We start from the raw sequence: 26839 nt of genomic DNA on the forward strand, positions 1-26839 counted from the left end.
TCGATTATGAGCCTGCCGATTATCGATGCAGCATCGTCCATGTCCATGAGTCGATGCATCAATTATTTGATTAATTTCAACACCTCTACTGTCATTATCCTATAAGTAAATACATGTTTCCAGCCTAGACTATAAATGCCAGTGTCTTTGTAGGAGCCATTTATATTCACCTTTTTTGGTTAGGTTAAGTTAGTTTATATTTATTTTAGCCACTTGGGGGAGTATTGCATTGGGTGTGGTATGTCACTCTGAATTGGATATATCTGCAGGTGTGGCAATCAGTGAGAGCAAGGTGTGGATGGTGGGGAACACACAGTTCTTACCGCAGCCATGAGCACCCACTGCACTGACAGCAAGTCCCCGCACTTTATTAATTAGCCACGCTGGGTGAAGTACTATTTTATGTGAAATACCTCCTTTTCTACTTTTATAATAAACGGGAACACCACCCAACGATAATCAATGCCTGGACTCAAGATCTTTTGCTACGTGTTGAGAATACCATGCCATCCATACCAAGGCTTAGGATAGCCTCAACAGTCTTCATTAAATGATTGAATGAGAGTAGTTAAATTTGTTTATCAGATTTAATTGAATGTTGTTGAAATTAATTTTAGGACTAATTAATGCTGACATTCAACTAAATCCAAACAGTTCCTGTCAGTACCAATTTGCCTGAATGGGTCTATACTTGCATCTACCAGTACAGTACATATCCATGTGTCTTTAGGATGAAAAAGAAGAGTGGCGTCGGTTCCAGGCGGATCTCCAGACAGCAGTGGTGGTGGCCAACGACATCAAGGTGGAGGCTCAGCAGGAGCTGCGTACACTCAGGAGGCAGCTGCAGGAGGAGCAGGATCGCAGTGCAAAGCTTTCCACAGACCTTGAAGCCCTGCAGGGTGTCAGGTACTATCTCCATCATACTCCTTTTTTTTTCAGTTCCTCGCCCTCCACCAATTCCCCGGCTCCCCTTGTTTAGCATCGGGCTGCAGTTCCTTTCTCTCTGAACACAATGTAGACATCCGATACCTGCCAGAGTCATGCCATATCCCCATCCACTGTTTTATAAATGTGATACAAACAGTATATCATTCTTACTCTCAAGAATCTCTTGCTTAAGAGGTTTTCAAAATTTCTTTCGGTTGTCAAAGCAGGGTCAAATGTCAACCAGGATGTGTTTAGAGTAGACATTATTTAGTTTTATATTTTACAAGATGAAATCCTTTGAGTTTCAGAGTTTAGGTTTCTGGGATTTGGCAGACTCTGTTGGTAAATTAGCAGTCTCCTGCAGTATTTCCCTCTGTGTATTCTACTCCTTTAAGCTGCTGCCCTCTCTGTCTCCCTCTTCCACACTGAGCATTGCCCTGTAGTAACATTCAAACCTCAAACTCCACAATAAACTACAGTATATCTATTAGAGGAAGTTATTATTATATGTGAAGGCAGACGTGGTGGCAGATCTGCTCTACACAGAGAAGCTGATTTGATCCAAGGGTGTTATGTAATGTATGTATCATGCTATTTAGGAACCATGTAGTGTTGTTGCACTGTGGCCGTGCAGTAATGTGATTGGTGTACTTATAGAGAGCGTTGCACTGGTTTGTGTGTGGGTATACTGTGTTTATATATATATATATGTAAGTGTTTTTGAGCGTGCAAATGCCATGGTGTTTTTGCCAGTGTTGCCCCCTTTCATTATCATGCCAGGTCAAATACTTTTGCTCCTGTATAGCGCTCTGTTTATCTGTGTGGCCAGTCATGGTATAATCCTTTAAGCAAGCACATTATCTCTAACTGATTCTACTCTCGTACTATATCACCTCACAAAGCACATAAGAGCAGTTTTAGTTTATGAGAAATAGTAATATTTGGTTTAAAATCAAATATGTCTTGTTCAAATTTCACGCAGTCCTTGTGAATGTAGTACATTACACAACTGGTTTTAGACCATGGCTAAATCAGCGAACTTTCCCCCCGAGATTAGCTGTTACGCTGCGTCCGCTCCCCACCTCCAGCAGCTCCCTGTGATGACCCTGTCAAAGATGTCCCTCTGACAAGCCTCCTTATGTAAAGTCCAGGTGAGTTCCCTGCCCTGTCAGCCCTTTCTCAGCCAGCCTGCCTCTCCCTTCCCTGTGTGCTGCTCCTGCTGCCGAGTGACCTTCCTTATCTGTGTTTGGCTTGGTGTTGCTGCTTCAGCCTGTCTGACTCTTGTCTGTCTTTTCTGTGTGCTGGCTGACTGCGCCCCCTTCAGGACTATCCTACCTTTTTTGGTGTGCTTTGCCTGGTTCTTTAAACCTACCGTTCAAGTAGATGTATCTGGTGCCACCTGCTGTTCTTTGAATGAATAACCCTCCTACATTTTTTGGTGAAATAGCAGGATGATCTGCACGGCATGACTGGATTTAAATTCATGCTATGCATCATGTGCTTCAGATACATTTGCATAGAGTCTTCATCACCGGGTGATTTAGTCATACTAGACATTATGAGTGACCTTATTAATCCTATGAGGTATGCATGGAACAGCGTTTTAAAAAGTCCAGAAGTGCCCAGAGGTCTGCTTTTCATAATAACAATGTTAAGAAGAAATGTAAGATCTGAAGTTTTTTTTTTTTTTTTTGCTGCACATGTACATGTTTAAATACATTATACAATAGTTCATCTTCTTTCTTATTTTTCTTTTCAGAATAAGCACCGGAGCCACTTTTGATACCAAGACGGCAGTAGAAGGGCACTAGAGAAGTGTCCCCCACCACGTGAAGACAGTGTTATTCTTATTACCTTTCTGTGTCATTCAAAATATAATGTGGTAAACCAGTCTTATCTAAGCCACAGTGACCAGTGTAGATGCAGTACACAAAGAGTCTTGTGACGAAAAGTCTGGCTTCTATTTCCCTACATATCTTTTGGAACCTTTTAAATAATAAAACGTTGTATTGTTCTTTCTCAATGAATGTATTCTTTGTTTGACAATTTCTAGACCTGCGTCAAAGAAATGACCTATGTTCGAAAGACTCTCCTTTTCATACTGTGTGAAGCTAATTTGTGCCTTTTATTATTTCATTTTTTATTTTTTTTAAGAAAGTTGAGATGGTACAGTAGAGGATAATAACTTTTTACAAAAAGCACCATGAAAAAAGCAGGATGAAGTAGGAAAAGTTAAGATTCACGGCATTCTGTCAGAACAAAGTCAGACTTTGAACATTCCTATTTCATGGCGAGAGCAATGTAGCATAAGGGAGTCCAGTTGAACGAGGTGGCTCATGGTTTTTGTGATGTTGCTTTTCTTCTTCTGTATCAGTCAAATTACTTTTACAACTTCTGTCCTCTTACTTGACAACTTGACATTTATGATCTGTTGGCAAAAAAAAAAAAGCAACTTATGATTAAAGTTTTGTCTTTGGTCCTGTAGTGGAACTGAATGCAATGTCATATTGAGCCATTAGATGGCACTTTAGAACACACAATTACCATACATGATGACATCAATGTGGACAATGTGGTATCGTATGCTCTGTTACTGTTTGTATATGTATTTGTGATGACTGCTTTGCTCCTTTTTTAAATCTTCAAAGAGAGTTCTTCCTGCCAGATGAAATAACCAGGATGATTTTGATGTCCGCTATGCTGGCAGATCCAGAACACTGCCAAAATTAGAATTACTTTTTTTTTTTTTAAGACTGCCACAAACAGCTGTACCTCAGAGTCATTTATAACTCTCCTCAAACTTACCAAAAGGTTAACGGTCCATTTTTACGACTGGTTATGTTCCCTTTAAAGCACCACTGTCAGATACGTTAAACTCACTTTCTACTTTTCAGCAACATTACTGACAAGATAAAATAGAATCAAAGACATATTTTTTATCTAAAGTTCAGAGGTCACTCAACTGATGTCCTTGTTGATCATTCTCGAATCACTAACATATTTAGAGTTTTATTCAGCATCCTTTTTAAATGTATCCTCAAATGTTGTGATGTCACTCATTTTGAAAGATAAGTGTCACTTATCACATGGATTTATTACGTCATTGAGCCAAAACCCTCACACAATATTCTGTGTCATCCTAGTATAAAAATGGCATATTGCAGGATCTCAGGTTCAACTTAAAATCCAGTTTTTATCAGAAATATTCAATTTGTGCATTTTTATTAAAAAGCCATATTGTTCTACCAGATGATAAGGTCCTGGTGCTTAAAATGTAAACATTTGGATAGGCTCAAAAATACCGGCTAGAAAAAGATGAGATGGTAACTGTGTAATAGGTCATTTTCTGTCTTTAGTAAAGCCATTTAATGAACAATACAGTTTATGTGCTGTTATTTATTCTGCATTGAAAGACTTGGAAGGTTTTATGCCTGTGAAAGAATACATAAAAGTGTATTGTATGTCTGTTTGACTGTTGTTTATTAGTCAAATGAATAAATGAAATTACACCAGTCCAACTGGGGTTGTGTTTCTCTTTCAGTTTACGCTCTTTGGAGGTGAGTTGAGTGCAATATTTAAGACACAAATCCCTTTCTTGTCATTCAACACTGATAAAGACGTGCAAATTCCTGACTCTATATCCTGGGATCTAAAGGTCATCAGGGGCAGTGGGGACAAAGTGTTGTATGTTTGGACTGCTCAGATTTTGTGTTCCAAATTTAAATCTAGCTATCTGCAGCTGATCATGGGTTATTTACTCTTCTTAAGTTCAAACTTCAAACTATGTTCACATGATCTTGTCAATACACTGAACAAAACCCCCTAATTTAAAAGATGTATTTGTACTAATCAGCAGGTAATCTCACAAGATTAACACTAAAGTGAGAGGCTTTTTGTCTAATCTCTAGTTTACAAATGCGGTCTCCTCAGACTCTCCTCTCCCCAGGTCTATCCATTGTATATGCCTCTACACAGCAACCCTGTTCGTTGTGTCCGTTAGGTACCAAGGTGAGGAGGTGAGGCTGTCCGACTCCGAAAACAACCGTCACTGGTGCGGCATCTCCATGATCCCGACCACACCCTCCGATGCCAGCGGAGATGCCGACTCAGAGTCCGGAGCTACTGTCAAATCCCTCATTAAGTCCTTTGATACTGTTGGACAGAGTGAGCACCGAACACCTTAACACACACACACACACACACACACACACAGGGTATCCCAACACAGCAGTGTAACTATAGAGGGGAACAGCTGGTGAGATCTGCTGCGTGGATTTCTGTCATTTCTCTGCAGTGAAAACATGTGCAGTTGTGTGGCCTGGGCTGACCTCCATGACAGTTTCAACAGAACATTATGGGCTTCTTAAAAGTAGAATTTATGATAGAAGACTTGTATTGGATTGCATTAGGCTGTATAGGTGTACCTAATAAAGTGGACACTGAGCGTATAATCAAAGAATAAGAATCTGAGCAAACAAATGAGTGCCATCTGTGGGTACTTGACAGATTTTGATACTACAAACATATTTCAGGATTAAAAATGTATTTGAGGCTTAACTATAAGGCCAAACATTTGTATATCGTTCTTTTTTTGCTCTTTGATTTATCTTGAGCTGTACTTAAGACATGTGAGTCCTTTTCTATTTGCAGTTGTCATGTTCTCTTTTGGTGCAATAATCAATGAGTGAATATAATCTAATCTTTTTAGATGGACCGGGCCACACAGTTCAAATGCATTCCTCCCCAAGAAGCCCGCTGAGTGGGATCCCTGTACGCACCGCACCTGCTGCTGCTGTCTCCCCTATCCAGGTATACATCAATATATTTTTTCTTTTTAAAATGCAAAAGAAATCCCCTATATAAAAACAAATTACTTCCTATAAGTGATTCATTGTTTCAGACTTTCTGTTTATGTTTTTTTAGAGACACGCCCACATAAAGCCACTATCAAAGACATTGGAAAAAAGAATCAACCATGGAGAATTCTCTCATCACCATGGTATGTAGCAGAGATATGGCTGAAGGTCATGGTTTTCATACTCATACTCATACTCGTAGTCATACTTAAAAGAATGACGTGCCTCGCACACTGCTTTTAGGTCAATGGAGGGCCTATGTCAATGTGCCTTTAGAAATGCGTATGGCTGAAATGTCTACACAGAGAGTTAAACGATAAGCTGAATAAAGATATTCAATCATCCAACTTTTGTTGTGTTTGCAGGAAGTTTTAGGATTTTATTCTTAGAAAGCAAATATGTAAGTGTCGTGATGAGCTCTTAAAAGTATTTATTTTTATAATTCTTTCAAATCATCATGTACAGTATCATACATTGTACACTTTACAGTTAAAAAAAATACTGTATATTTTAATAATTAAAACAATACAGTTCAGATTAATCACACAAAGAAGAAAAAAATAAAGCAAGAGAAAAAGGTGTATGGCAATAGAACAGTGAGGGTTATGTTACAGTAGATGTTCCATTATTACCTAAAATCTGATCTGTGTGGGCTAATAAAAGAAATCCATCCTTTCCAATATTTATGAAATGTGTCCGTCTTCAGTCTTACAGCAAATGTAAGTTTTTCCCATGACATGTTTTTCTCAGGAATTATTTTTAATGTGCTGCACTATTTCGGGGGAAACAGCAGGTGAAATGTTTATATCACTCCGCTGACCTTACGTCATTGCCTGCCTTTTCTGAAACTGACACTTCACTACTCATTATGGAGTGGCAAGTATGGACTTGTTCAGATAAGACAGAGGCCCACAGGCAAGGTAATTTTGAGTATGTTGAAACTAAAGGTGATGGGTTATTCTCAGTGGACCATACAGTGCGATTTCTTTTTTTTTATTATTATTATTTTTGGAGCACTTTAGGCCTTTATTATATAGGACAGCTGAAGATGTGAAAGGGGAGAGAGAGGGGGAATGATCAGCAGCAAAGGGCCAACCTGCGGCCGCTGCGACAAGGACTGAGCCTTTGTACATGGGGTGCACGCTCTACCAGGTGAGCTATCCCAGCACCCCACAGTGAGATTTCTGAGTAGATTTTCCATATTCACATTGGGGTCCTGCATCACCCTGTCAAGGTTGTATTCGCTTATAATAATGATGTAATGCATTGTACAATGTGCTTTATAAAGTATATTGTGATCCCTCTGTTTATTTTTTCTTAGGGCTTTTCACTTTATTTGATAGTGACAGTGGATAGAAAGGAAAGAGGGGGAGAGAAATAGAGGGGATGACACACAGCTAAGGCCCGGAGGCCGGATTAGAACCCGGTCCGCTGCAAAGGACTCAGCCTACATGGGGCGCACGCTCTTACTGGGTGAGCTAGAGGCCACCCCGATCCTTCTGTTTCTGACTCCCTCTTCACATTCTCTTTCCTGCATCCTTCACTCCGGCAGATAAGTTGTCCAGCTGCGGGGAAGACCTGAAACCTAACAGCCTAATGAGGAAGAGCCCTTCGCTAGAGTCTGTAATCAAACCCCCCGCCTCCCTCAACAGCCGCACTGCATCCTTCAGCTACAACCGAGGCAACAGCAAGCTTAGGTGGGCTTACCCAAATGATTTTGTCTGATTCACTGTGAGATCATTCCACTTGTTTAGCTTGCATTGGAACAGGTGAAATAAACTTAACAACCTTCCTTGCTTTGGAAACAGCAAGACATTTGTTTTCTTCAGTTTAAGAATAGTAAACATCTAGCCTGGTTGACACCAGACCCTTCTCAGTTGTAACTGAGAGTGGGTCTGGGCAAACTTCATTCACAGCCCATTTCCAAAGGGGCGTCACCAACGGACACCGCTCAAAGGCCTCTGGGCGCAATTGGATAGTCCTTCAACCAATCAGACCAACGATCCGGGGGACGTAGCAGCGGCATCAACGGGTTGCTGCGCTTCGGTGGCCGTCATGTTGAATGTAAACAAAAAGCTGCTCGCCGTCGCTGCGCTATCGTCATCTTGTAAAGCCCGCCTCAACGGTTGTGATTGGTGCCTCGATTTTGAACATTTTTAAAATGGGCTTGAATGGGCTCTTGGCCAGACAGAGAGAGCAAATCTCAAATTTGCCAGAAGTTCGTCAGGGTTTTCCCAGGCTAGTAAACATCAGTTTATATAATACCATCTCTATACGCAACATGATGGTCTGGATGTTTATAACACATAATGCAAGCATGCTCTGACCAACCCAACCAAACAATTTGTGCATTGGAAAAATGCCTTACATTATAAGCAGTTTCAGATCTGCATTTTTGTGAAACTAAAGTTCACCCTTAAGAATGTAACTTAACAACCTTGTAGGCCTTAAAAGTAACAACAAACTCTACTGCCTTTCAGTTCTAAATATTAAAGTCCCAGCTGAGAGACTTTGGAGTACAACTTTTATTGTCAACAGTGTGGACATAGATGGCTTTAACACAGTAAAACAGTGTCCACTTATCAGAAAGGGATGAGAGACATATGTTAAACAAACAGGCTTTCATCTTCTGAGCTCTGGCTTTACGGGCTGTCATTTCCCCCTACACTCAAAAATGACCACTTGTAGCATTCCATTCAGGTTGCATTTGAGGTAGATGACTCAGTGTTTGAGTTTACATTTACATTTTATTTTTTATGTGTTGTTATAGTAGATACAGTAAAGTACTTGGTCATCACACTGGACAACACACTTAGCTTCAACCTACATATGTGCTGTTGACATTAAAGGTATAGTGGAGGATTTTCCCAAATTTTAGAAAAGAACCGCCCTCTGTACTTTTTGAAAAAAATGCACATGCGCAACACTCTGCCTGCTCCCGAGAGGGAACGCCTATTAAACGTGTGCACGAGAGTGCACTGTTTACAAGTTGCTGTCGGCATGGCTCATACAAGCCTACTTTCCAAAAGAAGATTTGCACTTTTTCACAAATTGAGATGTTTACCGTGTGTGCGCGGTGCGTGACTTGTGCCAGGGCTAGCATCGCTAATCATAGCTTCCATCAACTTTTACTAGCAGTGATTTTAAATGGATTTCTCCAAATAGCATGCCAAACTTTACCTGTGGAGTAGAAACGACTCAGGCATCAGTGGGAAGCCCAACCTGTGCTTTTAGCGCACGCCAGCGTGTGAAATATTCTCCCAAAAGCTTCAATGCTTCAATGAATGGCTGAAACCGTAGCTCAAGCTCACCACACATATACACCTGAAAGCTAGGGACGTGCACGTACGACGGCCTTACGTAAACATATCACCAGAATGATTGACAACTAGGAGGACCAATAGTCTTGATGATCCACCCGGAAAAAGAAAATCCTCCACTATACCTTTAAGAAACACTACTGTGATTTGAAAACTGTCCAGCCTTACCTCTTCTTCCTCTGGGATCATGGCATTATTGAGCTATATGCTCTTCTCCATCTGTATTTGCAGTTATATCAGTGTCTAAATGCTCTCACATATTAACACATTATTAATGTAAATGCGTGTCACTGTAATGCAGACGTTCGCGCAGGCCTTCTGTCTCAAATAGGAGATCAGCAGCAGTACATTACTATGTTTGGTATGGTTTTAGGGTTATGATATAGCTGCTCTTTCACTGCGGATGATGAATGCATGCATGCACTCTCCGCCCTCTGCAATATTTCTCTGCAATATTTGCTTCTGGCCTTGCAGGGCCTCAAACCGAGAACTAATGAGTTTAACAGCAGAGCTGCTGTGACGTGTAAAATGTTTACCATACTCAGAGCAACGACCGTGTCTCATGTTCTTCCCATGGCCTCGGCTCCAGCGCAAACCCCAGGGAGCAGACCCTCTGAAAAATACTGCACATAGGCATTTTACCAATCGGTTGTACCCCTTTGTAATTTTTATGTCTTATAATAGTTAATCAGTATACTGTATATAAATATGTAGATAGAATGGAAACAATTAGGGAGGGATGCCAATAAAAAGCCTGTGCTAAAGCTTTACATCCAACACTGTCCATCCATCTTCGTCTGCTTATCCGGTATCAGGTCGCGGGGGGAGCAGCTCCAGCACTTCAAACAAAAAATAACACTCTGAGCTGTTTTGTAAATAGTTGGCTTCACTCCAAAGTAATCATGAGCCTGCTCTGGACTCTGAACACAAATACACTGACCTGCAAAGATGCTTTGATCAATCAAAAGAGTTCCCTTTTGCTGATGGAAATCCTAGTTTTCATTTGGAAATTAGATTATGTAGGAAAGTACAGGAGTATCAAAGAATTGGGTAACAATACAAATGGTACATGAATTATCCTGATTTCACGCATGAATAAAATCATGAATTCATTCATGTAGTACTTAATGAACTATCAGTAATGTACAAGGATTAATAGTATCTCATGCATGACTTCATGCAGGAACAATACGTTAATTAATGCATCAATTAAGGTATTTGAATCCTCATGATTTCTGATTATTAAAGGTGCCCTACCACACGTATTTCATTACTTTGTGGTAATGGCTGAAGTTCTACCATGGACTTGAAAAAATGCCTTGGTTACCTTGTTTCAAGCTATTCTAGCGTGGTATAGAAAGCCTACAGGAAGACTCAGCTCGATTTCTGCCAGTTCTCATTAATATTCAACAAGCTAAGCTGTTTGACTAACATCTAGCCAATGAGAGCCTGGCTGCCAGAATCTTTTACCCAGCCCAACTGGGCGAGCTAATGAATAGTAATGAGCTCAGGCAACATGATGTCAGACTGACCAGCTTTTGTAATTGGCCTGATTTCTCTGCTTATTTCTTTTCAGTGGCTAGAGCTGACAGAGGAGGTAGCAGTTCATTTTCACATTCACAACATAACACAAACACATATGGACCTAACATATTTCAAAAAATGCAAGTAAAAAACGGTTTTGTATGGCAGGGCACCTTTAATGATGTTCATGTATTTTTTACAAAAACTGACCAGTCACAGCAGTGTACAAATATTCTGAAGAAATGTAGTCTAGAAATCATTGTAAACTAAACATTACTTCATCAGTACTTCATCATGTTTGTGGCCCTTTAAATAAAGTTGATTGATAAATAAGATATGATTAATGGTGGCATGAAATTTAATGTATGAAGAATTGAAGGAGTGGGTTGGCAAAATGATACTGAGGCCACTACATTTACACAAAATACAGTATACTGATTAATTTTTGTAGTTGCTTTATTCACAACAACATAAGGCACTTCAGTTTCACAGTTCTCACCCAAGTAGGATATTTATGAATTTTACTTTTTACTAACTTCTAAGTGTCTAAGTTTTATTTGGGGGGTCACAAAGATGATTGCTGCATATGCCACCATTAATCATATTTTATTTATCAATGTTAAAGATGGAACAGGTCAGCACTTTATTTAAAGGGCCACAAACATGATGAAGTAATGAAGAAGTAATGTTTAGTTAATCGTGATTACAACACTACAATTTTTCTGATTATACTTTCATAATTTTACTTCCTTTTATTTCTAATACAGTATTTTTACAGTGCTGTATTAGTACTTTTACTTAAGTCAAGGATCTGAATACTTCCTCCACCACTGCAGATTGTCGTCTGGAAAAATGCTTACTATTGAACACATTCTTATACTATGAGACATACAGAACTTGCATAATTATGGTATTTATGAAGCTTACTTCATGTTTCATGTGCATTGAAGTTTGTGTGTGGTGAAGATAATAACCGTTGTGGGGGGGTAATCAAACTCCATCTTATCCTACTCCAAATTACATACTGTAACCGTCTCTCTCTCTCTCTCTCTCTCTCTCTCTCTCTGTCTCTGTGATTGCGGTTCATGTTTCCCTGGTGACAGTGTGGAAAGAACGGACCCCTTGGCTGCACTGGCGCGGGAGTATGGAGGATCTAAGAGAAACGCTCTACTGAAGTGGTGCCAGAAGAAAACAGAAGGCTATCCGGTAGGGATCACAGGCCAGAGACCTCTCTCAAATACAAGGCGGGCTCCATTCACTTTCACACCCTGCTTTTCTCTGCATCTTTTTTGCGGCGGTATTATTTTAGTCTCATACTCTTCAGGATTTCATTTAAAAGTCAGAAGACAACCCCCACTCCCTCCCTTTATATTGCATTGATGCAGCATTGGTCTGCCTATGCCCTCGGGTTCTGTAGTTATATAATTATTTTTTTTCAGCCATCACTGAGGTGTTGGACTGTAGTGGCACATTACTGTGTTTGCAGACACACCATTCACCCACCTGTCATCTCACTGGTGATATGAAGTCACTGTGGCACGGAGGTAATGGAAACAATGATGCAAAGCACTCAGTGTTACAGACACACTGGATTTATACATGTGTGTATTTATATAGCCGCCCTGCTCTTTTTTATGCATGTCCATTTGTTTATGCATTGTTATTGTGCTGTGTCCCCATCTGTGTTCCCTGTGTCCATGGTGCCAAGTGCTGGCAATCACCTGGCTTAGCTGCTCCCCTAATAACCAGTTTAAGGAACCCATTAAGCCCAGTGGGATTAAAGATTTGTAATCATTTATGTTTGTGTGCCAGCATGCCAACTGGCTAATGCTAAAACTCTTGCCACCAGTCAGACTGGTCCCAACCTGCAAACTCTAGTTTAGGAGGAAGAGGAGTCATTTCAGCCCTCTCAGCATTCTGATAGAAGATTAATCTCAGTTAATAACAAACATGACTCTGCTTCTGTCAAGTCTAACAGCATCTACATGTAGCTCTTGGCTTGACCAAGTATGAAAAGGCACAGGTGATAACTGCTAAAAATAGACCAAGCTTTCTTGGTGGTAAATGGTCAGAATAATTGGATGAGTTGTCAGATCAATAGTTCCTATTTCTCAAGCACAATGCTGCTCGGTGAACTTTGAGTCACCCTCACGTCCTCTGAGGTTAGCCGTGTGTTGGTTAAACATACACACACAGCAGATCCTCTGTGATGGAAATATCCGACCAGATGAGATAAAACTGCTGCTGACCAACAGACAGTCTGGTAATCTACATGATAAGATGCTGGACCTGTGTACAGACTGCCATGGCTCACATTGGTTCGATCCACACTTTGTTTGGCACGGATCTTTGAGCAGCAGGAGCTTAGTGACACTGGCATGTAATGGAAGGTCATTGGATTAGTACCCATTTCCACCACAAGCCCGGTGCTTATGAAGAATCTTTTACTGAAAGGGATGGTTCAGAGTAATTTCACCCTAGGGTCCTTTGCACCACGTCCTTTTCATTTTCTATTGATCAATTAATCAATGTTATTATTGATTGATAGTATTGCAGCTGTTAAGGTGGAGCTTATTTTAACTATTTGACTTGTTGGGTATAGTTTACTCTACAAACCTGTATCATATGTTCATCATATGTTTTCTATGTTAAATCTTACTCTGCAAAGTAATTAAAGCAGTTAAAGAGATAGTTCAGATCTTTTGAAGTGGGGGTGAATTAGCTACAGTAGATGGTGGTCAGCACGCCCCCAGTTTGGAGAAGCAGGCAGGAGTCCTGACATGGAAGCTAAATAATGTACTGCTGTGGACAGGGAGAGCAGCAAAACGTATTTTAGCCACCTAAAAATGGACCACATGAAACATCAACCTCAGTTTCAGTGTACACTATTTTTAGAACATTTTCACCTCTTTACCCTTGCCGCCAGAAAGCCATTTACGACGGGGGAACTAAAGCCGTTCTATCCATCTATGATCTCTTTAAAGCCACCAGACTCCTTTTTAAAAAAAACAGTAATTTTAAATTGCAGGACATGGGTCTACCACTGCCTCTACCGGTTAGTTTGTGTGTTAGTTTTGTTAGTTCCTGCGACATGAAACCCCTAATGGAGCCTCATTTCCATTTAAGTATGGAACCTATGATCCCTTCCCACAAAGGGCTTAGCAACACAGTGTGCTTATTTGCAAGTATCAGGAATGCAGTAAGACGATTTGGCTACTAGGAGAGTTTCAGTCTGTTGCATAATTAGTTCCTTTCCCAGAGTAACTGTTCTTAACTCCAGCTTCGTGTTTGTGCATTTTCTCCATGTGTGCCATGTGCTGACCTTAGTTGGATTCATTTACAGACTATTAGGCAGTTAACCTTAAAAATGTCTATTTTTAGAAGTGTGACTGCCCTATATCATATTGCTTTAAGAGCATTTGATCATGATCTGATGAATGTCTGTTTCAAGCGAACCTTTGGCAGTTTTTCACAAACATGTTTAGAACACACGTTTTGTAAATCTAAAAGGAATAACAGTGTTTTTATATCTGTCCACCAGACCAGGTTTCCATGGAACTTCTTAACATTATGTAATACACTGAATGTACTGTACAGAATGTGAGGTGCTCATGGGCATCCAACACAAAGGGGGAGATCAAGAGAAGCAGATCAAAGAATTATTCATACGTTGAAGCATCTGAGATGCAGATAGAGCAAAAGGTCATGAAACAGATTCAGAACAATTTCCCCGAAAGTCTGTACATTTGGTGTTTAAGTTCAGTTTCTCAGCAGAGATAAGTACTGGAGTGGCTGTTGTTTACCTCTTGGGATTTTAGCTTTTTCTGGTAATTTCCACTACCTTCCACAAGGATTGGTATTCTCTAGAATACTTAATGATCTATTATATGTCTGCATGTGTGATAGTGTTTGTGCATCAGTTACAGTAAGCAGAGCCCAGTTGAGTGCTCTTCACCAGAACATATATGACCACAGGCCCACTGTTGAGTCTAATGGCGAGCTGAGGGAAAAGGTTACTGTCAGAGGACGGGTTGCACTTCATATGTCTGTTGAAAGGTCAGGCTCTTACAATGTTATGAGGCTTACATGGAAACCACTAATTACATGCCTAATGCCCAGAGACTGACTGATGCGTCACACAGTTTGTAGCTCCAAGACAGAGACTACAACAATTACCTGAAATACAACCATATCCAGGTTGCCTGCTTTGTCTTTCGTTTTCCCCGTCATGCTCGTGTTCTGCTCTGATAAAGGTTAGTGAGGTTAGGTTTTATCAATACATCCACATGCATTTTGCAGTCACTCTCTTCTCTGCTGTGGACTAAGGTCAAAAAGGTAATAATTCAACAGTAATTGGCTCTTTAGTATAGAGTCACCTCGTTATAATTTATGCTTGGCCTTTTCAGCCGACATAATTAATGGTCACTTTGAAGAGGCAGCTTTGACCATCTCGGTTCGCTTTCACAACAAGCTGTTATATCATGCTCATCTGCCGGGGCGGAGCCAGAAAAGCTGCCGTGTGAGAAGGAGTTAAAGCCCATCAGCCCCGTGCCAGTTGTCATTACAGTCCCATTGTTGGCGGACCTTTTGGTCAAACAGCAGCCTAATTAAAGTGAAACAGAAAACGGGAGCTTTTGTAAGCATGCCGGGAGGTTATTTCTTATTTACGTGCAAATAGCTGCCGAGGGCACAGCAAATCTGTTAATTATAGCTGGACACAAAGCCTGATGTCACTTACTGTGATCAATAAAGGGATGAGTAATTGTAATCATTGCATATAGTTGACAAAGGAAAAATAACATAATGAAAGCAGTAACCATGGCCTACGTGCTTAAAATCATGCATCCAGTCGAGCCGTGTGTGTGTGTGTGTGTGTGTGTGTGTGTGTGTGTGTGTGTTGGTGTGAACATAGTCTGCCATATGGATCTTGTCTCTGGACAGACTGACAGCTAACACGGTTAGAGACAAAAGGGATAACATGGGAAATGCATATAAAGACACATTCAAGAGCAGGATGGCCGTGCTATAATCATGGATAAAAGCCCTTGAACCCCTGAGGGAGAATGTGGTGTGTGTACCCACCAGCTGCCCCCATACCCCAGTAATGCAGACCTCCTTAGAGCAGTTGAATACCTGACCTGGGTTCTTTCAGCGGAGGATGAGATGTGAGCCCAGACAGGCTCCGACACCTCAAATGTCAGATTCTGGGAAGATCACAGATCGATCAATGAAGACCTTAAGCTCGCTCTGAATTGACTCTGCCCTGTGGGAGGGACTGAATGGGCCTCTCACAGGAAATTGGTATTCACGTCAGCGTTTCGGACTGGACACAGACTTGAAACAAAAGACCGCTTTTGTACAACTTTGGTTTCACTGGTTTTCAAGGCAGTTTTCAAAATCTGACTCAAATGAGCACTTTGCTGTACGGCCACACTCTGCCTGTAACTGGATGCGTTGTGACTTCTATGTGTGTGTAACTTTTTTCTGACTCTTGTCACATTTGTCATCTTGCATTTAGAAACAAAATGTCTCCTTGTTATGGTTCAAGTTTCACAAAAGTGGCCATTTTTGGCGTTCAATAAAAAGGCTTTCCTGAACGTCTCGTCTGTTGGAAAACGCCTCCTACTGTATATTTATCAGCTTCTTTCATGTCTTAATTTAGGACAGCTCCAGACACTTTTTAAACTTTTTTTTTTTTTTTTCTCAATTAACCATAGAAGCCATACAAAAATAAATAAGCTGTTTGTTCAAGATGGGAACAATGAGCAAAGGCTCTGAACATTAGGGTCAGCTGGGCCTGACAGAGCACAGCGCATCCGGCCACGTCTGGGAAACTCGCACACACACGCACACACACGCACACAAAGCCATTAAAGGGACAGAAATGGACCCCCAGGCGAATGTGGAATGGAGGTCAGACATCGAGGAGGGGCAAGAGGGTCGCTGTTCAAAGACTAGCCATCACTGTAAGTTCTAATAATGTAGGATGAACAGTAATAGTGCTGTGAGTGACATCATCGGTGTAAAATAACAGTTTACAGTTGATCATAGGGCTCACTGCAGTTGGAAATGACTGGAATGGCTTAATAAAGGGGCCGTATCTTTTTTTTTTTATTCTTTAAATCATCAATAATCGTAATTGTTAAACAATATCTGGGTCAAATTTGAATAGAAACATGCTTGAGACTTAAGGGCCACTAGAAGTCTGAGCTTCATTGAGAATGACCCCATTGAGTAACCCTTGACATCTGGTAAGTGGTTGTGCTAAGTGGTTATGTCCGATCTGTTAAATACTTTGAATCAGATGAGAATATACTATAGATATCCAGTACAGAGAAAGGTCAAGGATGTGTTTGGCCTCGCTCAGTTAAGGGATTATAAAGGAGTAAATCTCTTTTATATAATCTTAATATTAATACCAGCAATTACTAATATGTTATTATCAGATAGGTGAACATTTGCAGTCAAAGGCAGATCTATCATGAAGCATCAGTACAGTTGACACCTGTGTGCTCTTGTGCCCTCTTTGACCCGTGCCATCCCCCCCCTGTGTGCAGAATAGGTCCATTAAATTGTGTGTCGAGGTTAAAGAGCAGCACTCTTCAGCTCCACCAGCTCTGTGACCGTCCCTGCTGTCCTGTCTTTATCTCTGTGGTCCCGCCTGTCTGGGCTTTTATCCTGTCATTGCTCATGACTGTGATTCATTGCATGATACATTAGGGCCTTCTCCCCCTCTCTCCCCTCTCTGTCTCTCTCTTTGTTCCTCCATGTCAAACTAGCTTTTCTCATTTTTGTTGCCGTCTCCTCTTCTTCTTTCTTTCATTTTTGTTTCTTTCTCACATTTCACTCTCAGTCGTTTGTCTTCTTGTTGCCTCATTCAGTTGAGGTGAGGTAGAGAGATTCTGTGACAGGAAATATACTAAAGAGACCAGCTCATCAGCTAGATGACTCTCTCAGGCTTGATGTTTTCTGCTTTCGCCCTTTAGACTGATGGCTTTTTAACAAACTGTGTGTGTGTGTGTGTGCGTGTGTGTGTCTGTGTGTGTCTGTCACAGTTATCCTCCATCTCTCCGTGCGCGCTCGCTGCATGTTGCGCTTTGCTGTGGTATTTTTGCCTTCTTGATCTGTGAGTGAGATCTCAATATTGCAATAATGGCACGTTGACATCTAGGTGTCAAGTGTCATGGAAGCATGACAGCAGAGGGGCTTTACTCCATGTTACTGGATGTGACACCAGTCCAGTTGCATTTACATGTAAAAGCAGAGGGCACACACTTGACTTCTATCGCTGCACACACACCTGGCTCATGTCCAGCTTCTCCACTGTGAGAATTTGCTGCTTGTCTCTGTTTTCGATCATTGTAAACTGAATTTTTTGGACTGTTGCTCCGACAAAACAACTTATTTGAAGACAACAACTTGGGCTCTGGGACAGTGTCACTTTTGACATCGCCAGTATCTTTCATGTAGGCCATGTACCATTAAAAGGCTGAGAATCAGTGCTGTTGCATGAGGCCATTTTAGTCTTTATAAGTACAGTTGTATGTGTGACATGTCTGTGTCTGCATTTTATTACCTGATGACTTCCTAGACTCATTTTCCCTTATAACATAAATAATGATGCTTTCATAGATAGTATATATTTCCCACTTGGAGGCAGACCAAATATACATCTCTTTTCTTCTTCTTTTCCTCTCTCTGTACAAGAACCTGCTTCCCTGTCATACTATCTTTCTCTGCGCTCTAAAAAGTGACACCTCTGGGCGCCTGGGTAGTTCACCTTGTAGAGCGGGCGCCCATATATAGAGGTTTACTCCTTGACGCAGTGGCCGTGGGTTTGACTCTGCCTGGCGACCCTTTGCTGCATGTCATTCCCCCTCTCTCTCCCCTTTCATGTCTTCAGCTGTCCTATATAAATAAAGGCCTAAAAAAAAAAAAAAAAAAAAGCCCAAAAAAAAACCCGACAGCTCTTCCTTTTGTGCCGAGCGAGACGCTTCCTGCCTGTGTTTGCTTTTCTGAGCCGGCTCCCAGAGAGCTGTTGTTGTCCGCTGCTGTTTTAGCATTCATGCCTCTCCCTCTCTTTCTACCCTAAGCGTATCCCAAACCCCTTTTCTCTCCCACTCCCACCCAGAACTTGAACTAACCTATCCGGACGCTGTGTTTTCCTCTGATCAACCAGACACACACTGCCACACACACATATACAAACTGCACTCTGCAATCTCTCTTATCATTTTATTTGTCATTGTCTATCTTGGTCTCGGAGTCTCTGGGGTCCGATTAACCCCTGATCACTCCCTCTGTGTGTGTGTGTGTGTGTGTGTGTGTGTGTGTGTGTGTGTGTGTGTGTGTGTGTGTCTGCAAATACATCATACAGTTATAATAGTGGCCAGCTAAGAGAGAGAAGGGGGGAGTTATGAGAAGAATGTGGGCTGACATGACTGAACAGGTCTGCCCTCCAGACATAATGGAGAGGCAGTGACTGATGGAGAGGAGGCTTGTGCATCCAAAGACTCTTCAGCCTCTGTTATACCATTGAAGCATAAGATGGCAAAATGATCTGTTATCTGCAGATTAGAGATCACTCGTAAGGAGTGACGTAAAACGTTGCTGTTAATTCATAGTCATATCAAAGTGGTTATTAAAGTATATAATGATGGGAGTTTTTTGAAAATATGTTTGATTGTTTCCCTTATCATCATAAGTTAATGTGACTGATTGGGTGATTGTTGATCACACACAGACTGTATTTCATGACAAATAATAGTGAACGTGAACAAAGCCTTAGCCCAGGACTATGCATCCTGTTTAGCTTCAGTCAGATGAAGCAGCTGCTCCTTTAGGTCCTATTGTGGTCACAAATGCTCTGTGGCTTTCCTTGATGCCTCGAGTTGGACAACAATAATTGGCTGCACTTTTCTAACTCCTATTTTATTGAGCATTTCAACAAATCAGATTTAAGGCACATACAGGACATAACAAACAAAACATGTCCTTTCATAACATTTAACATGACTACGAGTCTACAGCCATGCTATCAGCTGGGGCTAAACAAACATGCTCATGTTCAGCACGTTTAATTCACCATATTAGTTTAGCATGTTAGCATTTGCTGATTAGCACCAAACTTTACAGCTGAGTATGATTGGAGTATCAGACGAACAAATTGAAATTTTGACCTGCTGGTGGCGTTAGATGAAAAGTCAGGGGTTCATACAGTAATTTGGGGAACTTGAATGTACCAAAAATGAATAGCAATCCATCCTGCAGCTGTTGAGATATTGTATTAAAAACTTATGTCAAGCTCTAGAGGAAAAGTCAGGGGGTCATCAAAGTAGGGTTCATCCTATGACAACCATATTGTCTGTACAGATTTTCATGGCAATCCATTACATATTTGCTGAGATACTTCAGTCTGGACCAAAGTGGTAAACTGACATTCACAGAGCCACACCACTACATGGATAAAATGTAGATAAATTAAGAGAGGAATCACATTTAGCTGAAGGCACATTTCCATAGTGACCAGTAGTGACTATAGATCACCAAGTTGCCTCAGTGTGACTGTCAGCTTCACAACAATAAACCAACATGCCAATTTTTCCTGTTGAGCCAGGACTTGCCTCTCACCTTGTTTTAAGATGAGGCAACTGGCAATCCATAACGCCAAAGCAGACAAGTGAAGGCAATTAGAAATAACAAATCTGTCATCAGTTTGTAGGAGCTCAGGGGATTTTCATTACTGCAGTGACTTAGAGCTGTGACTTTTAATTCTTGTCCTCAGGTCTCAGAGTTCTGCTGTTGTTCTATCCTCTCGCATAGTTAATTACATTCCCCTGGCGTCATATGTATGGATCAGTCACTGGTTGGATTAGCTCTGGTCCTCAGGGCCACGACTGAAGACCACAGTAAACAAACACATGGCTGCATGTCCAATCTTTAGCATCTCACTGGAGCTAATGCTTTGTGTACAGACACAAAGATGTACTCATAGATATTTAATGCAGGGCTTTATCCCTTGCAAATAAAAAACAATGGGTTTTTGTCCTTATAAAAAAGGCTGGCCCTCAGTTGCAAAATTACATCCCTTGTAGCTTAAAAATGTCAAATAAATCTGTAAATGTTTTTTATAGACTCCATTTAAGAAGTCAAGTCAGGGTAGTCAGGGTACTACTGTCCTTTTACTGTGATAATTAGAGAGAATAATAGAGGAATTTAGTGGAATGTGTAAATAGGATTAGGAAATAATTTGGGCTTTACAGGGTTAAACAGCTGCACATTTAACTTGTTGTTTTATGTTTTACTGCTTTTTGCAGTGCTTCTCTTATCTGGAAAGACACACAACACAGCTCCCAGCTGGGGCCGTACCACACACATCCATCCATAATGTCACGCCATGTTATAACAAGAAAAGTTTCTTGTAAAAACAGAATAATTAACCTTACTAGATAATGAGAAAATATGTCCTAATAATATGAAAAAGATCTAGTAAAAACAAGAAACTGAGCAAATACTGTTTTGTCATGGTGGCAGCAATACACTGCTGTATTGTACATATTGTACGCATGTCTGCTTTTGTGGCACTTTAAGCATTTCCACCTGTACTCGATGGACCTGGATCAGAATACTGTAACTTCCCCAGGTTCAGTGTGTGAAGTATGGGAGGCAATGGAGGCCTATGAAGCCTCACAGATACATACCCATGATACAGGAGAGTCTCCCTCGCAGTGAGCCCCATTCCCAAAGCTCATGAGAGGGATGCAAGAGGAAGACACCGGAAATAGCTAATCTATCCAACAGGGAGCCTGCAATGCCAAACAATGGCCCGAAAGGAAGTCTTTCTTCTGAACTCCCTTCTCTTATCAGACCCTGAATACGCTGTGTACAGCGTATGAGGTGATGATACTCTGTGAATCTCACAAACACACACAAAAGCACAACAGACTGGACGTGCTGCTATGCATGTTCTTCACCCAGAGGAGAGATCAGAGAGAGCATCAGAGGCTTAACCCTTGTGTTGTCCTTCGGGTCAGTTTATTTGACGTTTTTGCAATGGCCTGGCGTTGAGCTTTGGGTCCCCCGGTGACCGTGTACTATGTGACGTCATTTCACGTGAACTGGCACAGGTGGTCTCAGAGACCCGTGCTGCGATCGAACACGTTTGGACAGGCTAATACAAAATGTAAATAAACTAACCAAGACCCCATGACACGAAGGACAATACAAGGGTTAAAGGTGATCTAGGAAGAAGCTCCTCCTAACGTCCTTCAAAGGAAACGTGACCAGGCATTAATGGAGTCTGAAAGACCCAGAACAGCATTTAATAGCACAATAGCATCATAATTGTCATGTTGTTTCCTGTGGTTCTTTAACTTAATGTTTTTTTAATTGAATGGCCTGTTCATGTTGTCACGAGGCTAATTGCTCTCTCACACAAATTATAGGCTCTTTAAGCCCCTTATCATTGTGTGATATTAATGTTCTTTTCTTTGCCCCGTCTTCTTTTCTCTGTCTACAGAATATTGACGTGACCAACTTCAGCAGCAGCTGGAGTGACGGCTTGGCTTTCTGTGCCCTCTTGCACACATATCTGCCCGCTCACATCCCTTACCAGGAACTCATCAGTCAAGATAAGGTAGGAAACTACAGAAAAAAATGCACACACACTGCAGTATTACTCTCACACCAGACCCAGTCTTGACAGTTAGGTCAGAAATTATCGGAAATCCATGTATTTATAGAAGGGAGTAAACAACTTGGCAGTGCACAATTAAACATTAACCTTGTATAAGAACAAGTAGAGATGCATCGTACCAGGTTGTAGCACAATTGCTATTTCCGCCCGTAGTCCCTGGGCAGCACATCTCCAACCCCCAGATCTAAATGCAGGCTCACTTGCATACTTGGATTCAGTGATCCCTGGGTCGTGACCCACACATACTTATACGTCCATATATGAGTAATACTGTGGTTTCGTGTCAGATTGTACACGTACAGATTGTACATGTGAGGTCACTCACATGTACAGTGCATGGTGTACGTGATGGCACAGAGCCCCAGGAAAGTTACTACAACAGAGTGGATGCTTTGCTGTCAAAATCCTTTTCTATGCACGAGGTTGAATTGTTACGAAATGAATTCAGAGAAGGCAGTTGCATTTGTTTCGTGAGGAGAATTCCTCACTGCAGCTTTGTCAGAGCTCAGATTACCTTAAAGAAAGTATATCTTATTTAAACCTGCAGTGACCATGTCCTCTCTGATTGGTGAGTAGAGCAAACCATGTTCAGTCTCGTGCGGTCCTATCTCTGACTTAGACTTGCAGAATTGTGTCTCTAGAAAATACCGCACATAAAGCCACAATATGTTGTTTGTGGGAAATGTGAACCTGTTAACTGTGAAAATGATGTTTGCCAAGAGGCAAATAAAACCTCTGTTATGCTTTGAAGCCATTTTGTCAGGAGTCATTTTTTCCACCATTAAGCTGCACATTACAGACTTCCTTTATGCAGTTGTAGATATTTTATAGGTCTGCCATATTGTTCACACAGCATTAAGAGACAGCCTGAAGATTAACTATCAATGTAGCATATGTGTAGTCAAACGTGTACGTGATCCTGAGCACAGGGCAGCAGCTACTGTATAGCTTGGTTTGACAGCTTTGTAATGCAGGTGGTATATACAGTAACTGTACAAACAATATGGTTCCTCTCTGGGGACTGCAGGTCTTTCAGCCTGCTACGACATTAAAACAATAGAAAAACACCTTCAACCACATTCTACGTGACAAATTAGTCATGTAGGCGTGTGTGCGCTGTCGTGTCCCTGTGAATGTGTAACATTGAGCTGATGACAGAGACATCTCTCTGAATAATTCAATAGACTTGTGTTGGCTTTAATAACTCTTGCTGAGTGACTTTCCCCAAGGCCCAAACACCCAACGTCTTCCCATTATAATCTTTCAATAATCCCATTACTGCCCTCCTTCGCCCTTTAACGTAGACTTTGTTAATAAAACAATGTCATAGTTGGACTTATATTTAAGGTGAAAGAGGGAAATGTTGTTCTTTCAATCAGCAGTCTACAGCTGTGGCAGTAATTATTAAGAATTCATAATTTATGAATTCAACATCCCAGCTGTGCCGATGTCTAGAGGCACTTAATATGACAGACTCAAGGACCGGCACTCTCAATTCAAAAGGCAGAAAAAAATGGGAACTTCAAGTTGAGAGAGACTAAAAGAATTTTCCTGTTAACTCACGTACAAGGACAGGTTGTATTTCACTCCTTTTTAGATTTCTCAATTTCTTTCAGTGGAGAAGTTACTGTACACAAATCCACAGTTTCATAAGGAGAATTAGGCTAAATCTAAAGGAATTCAGTTCATGGGGACATTAACTAGGCTCACGGTATAGCTTTACACCGATCAAATAAACATAGGGCTTGAAAATGCTCACACAAACAAGCTAAGGCTTACATATGTTTTAGACTGTCTCTTGGGTGTTTGTAAAGGTTTATAAATGTATTTGTGGGCTTTTTGTTGCTGTTTGAAGCTCCATGTGTGGTGTTGCAGGATGACAGAGGGACGGGAGTTTCGCAGTGTCTCAACATCCAATGGTTTGTTTTTCTTCAGGTCAAGAATCTGACCCTGGCTTTCCAGGCTGCCGAGAGCATTGGTATCAAACCCTCTCTGGTGAGTTAAGGTGCCACAGACCTCGAACACATTACACAAATCGAAACTTTTGGAAATTGATTTGCCAAACTTTCAGGATGTGAAGCATCGGAACAGTGAGGCCCCACATTGATTTTTCCTCCTGACAGTCATGATCTTAACCGTGTCATATCAGCTACCAAGTCCTTTCTTTCAGGAATGCCTTGAGTTTCTGGCACTGTGCGCAGGAAATGCACAACACTTTGCTTCAAGAGAAAAACCAACCTAATACATAATTCAGATATAATTTGACTTTGATTATAAAAACATTGGCAGCTCTCCTCAGAAATGGCTGATTTACAACCAGCTGCTCCACTGAAACATTGAGACTTTGTAAGCACAAAATCCCTCCATGTTTTGTTGGGTCATAAACAAAGTCACTTTCATGTTTATTTCTTGTGCCGCGTGCTTCTGAGTTTGAACTTTTTACGCTTATTTGCATTGTTGCTGAGAGTTTACAGTGTCTCATCACCCAAAGGTTTGCTTTTCTTCAGGTCGACCTGAAGAACAACAAACATTTGGGTTATAGGTCAGATTCTTCCTCCCTGTAAGCTCTGCAAAATGTATGCTGGAGTGTCCATTTTACAGATGTTAGTTGTGCTTTATGTGGTTGACGTTGGACCGTGATGGCATGTGGCTATGAGTAGCTCTTTAGGATCGGGAAATCAACTCACCAGTCTCCTGCTGACTCTGTTAGCCTGGTCGGTCAAAGTTTTCAAATGTAAACGTCAGAATAAACACAGATGAAAAGGTGGCGCTTTTAATGGCTACAATTGAACCCTGCTGCTTCCTGCTGAACCCTGCAGCTTCCCGCTACATCCAGTCACTGTTCCATTATTAATGTGACTACTATTGCCACTGTTCATCACACCCCCAACCGGCCCGTCAGACACCGCCTACCAAGAGCCTGGGTCTGTCCGAGATTTCTTCCCAAGAGGGAGTTTTTCCTCACCACTGTCGCACTGCTTGCTCTTGAGGGAATTACTGTAATTGTTGGAATTGTTGGGGCTTTGTAAATTATAGAGTGTGGTCTAGACCTACTCTATAAGTGTCTCGAGATTACCTATGTTATGATTTGATACTATAAATAAAATTGAATTGAATTGAATTGAATTGAATTGAATTGAATATCGACTACATGGACAAGCAAAACCATCTCTGCGTCCATCTCCACCTCTACATCAGAGGGGTTACTGGGGCAATCATGGGGGAATTGAACACAGACTGCCACTTCTCTGATGGGCATCCAGCTGTCTAATGTGCAGTAGAGGATGGATACCCAAACCGAGCCTGTCAGGACCCGATGGTACCCGACGGGCCGGGCTGGGTTCGGACAGATATTTAGAAATGATGTTTGGGTTTGGGTCAGGCTCGGTCACATCAGCGCGATAAGGCATTGAGTGTGGTGGCCTCAGTCGGTTTCATAGACTGTAATATACAGTCTGTGGTCGGTTTCCAGCGGGATGTCGGGACCTGTGGTGTCTTTTCGCAAGGACTTGGCTGGAGCCTGGGATGCCGCTGCCATTCAACCGGGTGTTTTTCTGTGTGCAGATCTGACGGCCACATTCTTCTTCGTGATGAATCATGCACAAGTTGAAGGAGCTGACGGGATTACATTTCACTGGAAGTAGACCTTGTACGATTTTACATGACAGATCTGATTGATTGGGGGATTGATTGATTGATAATATAAAGCTAGTTCCTAGAGACAGTTTTCTTAGATTAGCACAATAACTGGAAGCAGGGGTGGACATGGAAGACGTTCAATTTTTCCTCAGCCTTAGCTTAGAGAAGGTAAATACGTCCGTTAAGTCTGTTAGGGTTCAGGGCTTAAGGCCTTAGGTTGGAGATTAGGGCCTCTGAAGCAAAGATAAAAATAGATCTGCCTACAAGCACCTGTAAAGCCCACAATTAACTTGCTGTGTCTGATTTGTTTAATCCGTACAGACACTTGGTGTAACGAGACTAAGAGTCCTCAGCCATGCTAGTCTGTGAGGCTGCACCTAGGCACAGCCATGCTTTGAGCTAAATGCTAATGTCAGCATGCTAACATGCGCATGTGTATCAGGTACTCAATCATGTTCATCATTTTAGTTTAGAATGTTAGCATGCTAACATTTGCTTAATTAGCACTAAACACAAAGTATATCTGAGGCTGCTGGGAATGCCATTAGTTTCAAAGTTATTTGCTTATAAACCAAAGTATTAGACAAATTAAAATTTGTATTTTTCAATTCATCCTGAGGGGGAAATGAATGTGTATACCACATTTCATAGAAATCCATTCAAAAGTTTTGAATACATAGGGGAGAGCCGGGACGATTGAAACGCGGGACGGATGAAACATTCCAGTTTTCTCCAAGTGCAATGATGACAGACAGACTTCCTTAGGTCAAAACATAGAGCATGTTAACGTCCTACTATGAGCCAAATATCTTCCTGTTATTTCCTTTTATCATGGAGTTACAGGCGATAAACGAGTTTTGATGGTCGAAAGTAAACTT

The 26839-nt window shown here is 41.3% G+C and overlaps 1 protein-coding gene across 6 annotated transcripts in view; it reads left to right on the forward strand.

Annotated features, from left to right (window-relative positions):
- Nucleotides 1-26839, forward strand: part of specc1 (sperm antigen with calponin homology and coiled-coil domains 1) — a 91764-nt gene that overhangs the window by 48900 nt on the left and 16025 nt on the right. For 4 of the 6 annotated variants that reach the window (XM_028595024.1, XM_028595023.1, XM_028595026.1 and 1 more), the window contains 8 exons: nt 731-906; nt 4928-5091; nt 5636-5736; nt 5851-5926; nt 7336-7480; nt 11731-11833; nt 22146-22262; nt 24258-24317. In XM_028595024.1, coding sequence (XP_028450825.1) covers nt 731-906; nt 4928-5091; nt 5636-5736; nt 5851-5926; nt 7336-7480; nt 11731-11833; nt 22146-22262; nt 24258-24317 — 942 coding nt within the window. Of the gene's footprint in view, nt 1-730; nt 907-1984; nt 2079-2686; nt 4446-4927; nt 5092-5635; nt 5737-5850; nt 5927-7335; nt 7481-11730; nt 11834-22145; nt 22263-24257; nt 24318-26839 lie in introns of those variants that run through there. The other 2 variants (XM_028595027.1, XM_028595028.1) reach the window with 2 other exon arrangements.

Source organism: Perca flavescens, chromosome 13 (assembly GCF_004354835.1).
Source record: "Perca flavescens isolate YP-PL-M2 chromosome 13, PFLA_1.0, whole genome shotgun sequence".
Classification (NCBI taxonomy): domain Eukaryota; kingdom Metazoa; phylum Chordata; class Actinopteri; order Perciformes; family Percidae; genus Perca; species Perca flavescens.